General features: G+C 34.1%; 1 protein-coding gene across 5 annotated transcripts in view; it reads left to right on the top strand.

The window, feature by feature from the left end:
• LOC107676863 (1-acyl-sn-glycerol-3-phosphate acyltransferase gamma-like) overlaps window positions 1-4,942 on the top strand; it is a 32,503-nt gene that overhangs the window by 21,891 nt on the left and 5,670 nt on the right. For all 5 annotated transcript variants that reach the window (XM_016471569.1, XM_016471573.1, XM_016471570.1 and 2 more), the window contains 3 exons: window positions 687-856; window positions 1,895-2,056; window positions 3,091-3,244. In XM_016471569.1, coding sequence (XP_016327055.1) covers window positions 687-856; window positions 1,895-2,056; window positions 3,091-3,244 — 486 coding nt within the window. The remainder of the gene's footprint in view (window positions 1-686; window positions 857-1,894; window positions 2,057-3,090; window positions 3,245-4,942) is intronic.

Below are 4,942 nucleotides of genomic sequence, written 5' to 3'. Positions count from 1 at the left end.
TGTGAATGGATATCATTAAATGTCTTTAAACATTTGTTATATAACTTAAGTATTATGCAAAGAATCTTAATGTTGTGCATTGCAGGTTACTGGACAAGAAGCCATTATTGTTGTAATGCAAAATTTATGAGACATGGTGTTTGTACTAAACGTCACATGCACAGACTAGTCTTGCATGTTACATATGCATAATGCATACAAATTTCATGCTTTCTGGTGTCAGATCAAGTGATCGACTATTATCTAACATAAAATTTACATAAAGTCTTTTTAAACTTTCCTCTTTTTCTATTATGTGATTTCTATTCCTGTGCATTTATTTTTGTTTAATAAGAAAATTGTATAAAATGATTATTGCTAGAAAATAAAACCACACAAATTAGTGATTTAAACTTTTCTTTAGGCGTCCCATGTTTTCTATAATTGCCAGCCCGTATTAAAAAATTAGAGAAATTTAATTGACATGCTGAGGATGACACTCAACTTTTTCTGTGTTAAGCAATTTACAGCATCCAATTCAAATTTCTTTGCATTTACATTTACCTTTATTCATTTAGCAGATGCGTTAAATAAGCAGAAGCAATTGATTCAGCAATTTGCATGGCGCTTGTCATGATATAGATCGTCCTAACGCATCTGGCGTCATAATACCTGCTTGACACACTTTTCTACTGCTTTCTTAACAGAGCTGGTGATGCTGTTAGAATGGTGGTCTGGCACAGAGTGCACGCTGTACACTGATCAGGCCACGGTGGATAAGTTCGGTAAAGAGCACGTCGTCATCATCCTCAACCATAACTATGAGATCGACTTCCTGTGTGGCTGGACCATGTGTGAGAGATACGGCGTACTGGGGGTGAGAGATGGAAGACAAGCAGTGAAGACACCGTAGTGAAGTGTGAAGTTGTGAAGGATGGTGTTTTGAGCTTTGAGGCGTAACAGTTGTGTGTCAAAACCTTGTGCGCTCAATCACTCTCAACTTGAGTACATTAAAAGCATCCAAACTAAAATGGAAGCTGATAAATGTGACTAGCTTCTTTGATGTAGCTTCCTCAAGAGAAAATTGTGCACTTGATGCAAAAAGCATTCTGCACATGACGGATATTAGAAAGTGGCTAAGATACTCTTCTGAAGAACAAAAATCATGTCGCACATGGATACTGGGTGAAATTATGCTATTTAAATATATGGAGATGTTTGCCATCAGTACTTTTCAGTAAATAAAACTTAAAAAGTACTTTCATGCACATAAGTGAAACTAGTATTGGATATCGCAGTGCATCAGTGTTTTATAATTACATTTTGGCTGAAATTCCATTCATGAAAGAGCATAATTCTGTTATATACAATATCAGACATCTCTTGTATAGACACCTGTATTGGCCAGATTATGCTTTTTGCAGTGTTATTTATTTTAATTATTTATATTTTTTGTATCTATTTATTAAAAATTTGAATTAGCTTTATTTTAATTTTTTTGTATTTCTTTTAATTTTAGTTGTAGTAAATTTATGTACTTTTTTTTTAATCATATTTCTATTTAGCTTTTATTTCAGGTTTAATAATTTTAGTAATTCAATGTACTTTATTTGTTTTTCAAATAACTTAAATTCAATTAAACAACTAATTTTTACACTTAGTTTTCAAGGTAACATTTCTACTTTTTGCTTAGATTTTATTTAAATTAAATAAAATGATTTTCAATAGTTATAGTTAACAGTAACAAAAACTGCTTTGTCACCATCCATTTTTGTTTTGTATTTAATAATCTTGGATAAGTTCTGATGTTGGATTTATTTGTTTTGATTGAGTGGATGATTTGAATTCTTCTCTATCCTCTCTCTCTCTTTTTTGCCTTTTCTATCCTCTCTTTATTTTGATTTTTCTCATCCAGAGTTCTAAGGTTCTGGCTAAACACGAACTGCTGAAAGTTCCTCTGATCGGCTGGACGTGGTACTTCCTGGAAATTGTTTTCTGCAAGCGGAAGTGGGAGGAGGACAGAGAAACCGTCTTCAGTGGGCTGAACCGTCTCCGAGATTACCCAGAATACATGTGGGTGAGTACACTGAGTGATTAGGATGATCTAATGACCTGATAATCAAGCAGAGCTTTAGGAATGACTTAAGCTTTTTCTGTTTACCATGGTGATATGAGTATTTGATGAATTGTTGCTGTCAAATGTAGGGCTAACCACAACCTCAAATCCACCTTGTAAATCTCTAAACCCATGCAAATGTTCTGTAATGGTTCAGAACTATTCAATTCGTAATAGGCAGATTTTGGTTAACCAGTAGTTCAGTCTTTTTCCTTTATGTGCAGTTGGGATAAATGTTTTCTATTGTAGTTTTTGGCGGATTATCCTTTTTTACAGTTTGAAAGTATGTAATATTGCCATCCCTAATAAAACTACTCGAACTCAATTTGCATTTGGAGCTTGGTGTTACTTTTCTTACTTTTGAGCAACATATACACACAAACGGCAAACCAAGCTAAGTAAAGGTGCTTTGACACATTTAACCAAGACACAAAGACTGCGAAAAAAATATAATAAATAAATATATATATATATATTAGTAATTTTTTCCTCATACTCAAATTCACAAGAAAAAAATTATTTTAAAGATTGTAAAAACATTCTGAATTAATAATTTGTGACCTTGTACCACTATAATCTGTAGTAGCATATGACATACTGAGGCATGTGATAATCAAAGTCATGTCTTAATTCATATTTTTTTATTATTATTATTTGCTAATTATTTTAAAGTATTGAAGCTGTAGATAAACAAGTAAACCTGTTTCACCTGGTGTGAAATAAGTTTCACCTGGTGTTAATGTAGTAAAGTGTTGTGGTCATTCTTGTTTAGTTTGAGTTTATTTATTCTATCATTATATTATTTGGATGTGGGTCAGTGTTACTAGACAGGCACGTAGCTCCAGCGGTGAGGTCACTTATGACGTGCTCCGATTGGAAGTTTCCGTTGGCAACAAGAGGCAGAGATTACAAAGTGATAGGATTACTGTGTTTAACACTGACCCGGGAGTTACAATCCTCTGGTGTGTGTGTGTGTGTGTGTGTGTGTGTGGCAGTTCCTGCTGTACTGTGAAGGAACGAGATTTACGGAAAAGAAACATCAGATAAGCATGCAGGTGGCTGAGAGTAAGGGCCTTCCAAAACTGAAGTACCACCTGCTGCCCCGCACCAAAGGATTCACCACTACACTGCAATGCCTCAAGGGAACAGGTCAGATAAACGTTTCCACACACTCCATCACCGTCACAGAGCTGCTGTGTGTTACCCTGTTAAAAGAGGCAAACGTTGCTTCCTGGGTGGGTGATGGACAGGAGTCAAGAAAATGTGAGTGGTCCAAACCCATAAGCTGGCCCTATTCATGATGCTTTTTTGGATTTCCACCAGCTTAGTGTCTAATAATAATGTCCAAGTGTCCACTTATCAGTGACCCTAGACAGAGTGCAGTTATCCACAACATGATGCTGCTAGCGGTTATGGTGATAACTAATGTTCTTCCTAGAATTCGCATGTTCCCAGAATACTCTTGACACGTTGCCATAAGAAAATCCCAACACATTTACCACCTCAGTGGTCGAGAGACTCTTCCGTCTGTCACCTGCTGTCTAAATATAGGCTGTGAGTTTAGACTGTTTTAGGTATAAACTACCATTCAGAAGTTTGGGGTCGGTAAGATTTTTTTTAAATACGTCTCTTATGATTACCAAGACTGCATTTGTTTCATCAAAATTACAATACAGTAATGTAGTGAAATAATATTACAATTTAAAATAGTTATTTTCAATATTAATATCATATAATTCATATTTTTTAAAGTGCGATTTATTCTTGAGATGGCGATGCTGAATTTTCAGTATCTTTACTCCAGTCTTCAGTGTCACATGATCCTTTGCTTCTTAAGAAACATTTCTTAATATTATCAGTTTTAAAAACACTTATGTTGCTGTTTTTGTGATACTTTGTCAAGCTTATTTAAACAGATTCTTTGTACCATTCTAAATCTTTACTATCACTTTTGATCAATTAGATGCTGAAAAATAATATAAAAATATAATTTGACTTACCCCAAACTTTTAAATGTTGTGTAAATAAAACAAGCCATTGTGGTCCGATATTATTTTGGAGTGTGTGTCTCTCTATTTAGGTATGAAACAATATGATATTATCACTATGCATGTCACAATATGATGCTTATTACAATTCTTTATGTGTGATGCACAGTGTTAGGGGTAACGCATTACAAGTAACGCAAGTTACGTAATCAGATTACTTTTTTCAAGTAACCAGTAAAGTAACGCATTACTTTTTAATTTACAGGAAAATATCTGAGTTACTTTTTCAAAAAAAGTAATGCCAGTTACTTTGTTTTCCCATTTATTGACTGACAAGTCTCCTGTCCCCATATTGGGAGAAATCGGAAGTGCAGAGGAGTTGTGTGCGCTGTGTGAACATGATGTTACTGTAGTTCTAGACTAAATGTGAATGTGCATTAATTCATCCCACTCGCAAAAAAAAAACAGATTTAATATTCATCAAAATGAATTAAAACTGTGAAATGCAAACTCAGAATATGACTCAAACCTGCAATAATTAAATGTTAAATAACACAAATGTATCTAATCCCATTTTATTAACCAATATCTTTGCTGCTGACCTTTGATGATCCAGTTCAACCATACTAATAAGCAAAAATGACTTTAGATAAACTAGCAATTGTGCTTCATTGTTTTGTTTTTTTATTGCTGAAGAGACGTGAATTTACTTTTCCTTCAGCCTGAGGTTTATTCATTACACTTTTTGGTGTAAAAGGGCTATAAACAGAACTTCTTATATTAAAAGCAATCAAGCCCTGCTCATATTTAAAAAGTAACGCGAAAGTAACGTAACGCATTACTTTCCATAAAAAGTAAC

Source organism: Sinocyclocheilus anshuiensis, unplaced genomic scaffold, assembly GCF_001515605.1.
Source record: "Sinocyclocheilus anshuiensis isolate Anshui unplaced genomic scaffold, SAMN03320099.WGS_v1.1 scaffold2166, whole genome shotgun sequence".
In the NCBI taxonomy this organism is placed as follows: Eukaryota; Metazoa; Chordata; class Actinopteri; order Cypriniformes; family Cyprinidae; genus Sinocyclocheilus; species Sinocyclocheilus anshuiensis.
Note: the sequence above shows the minus strand (reverse complement) of the source record. Positions and strands in the feature narration are given on the sequence as shown.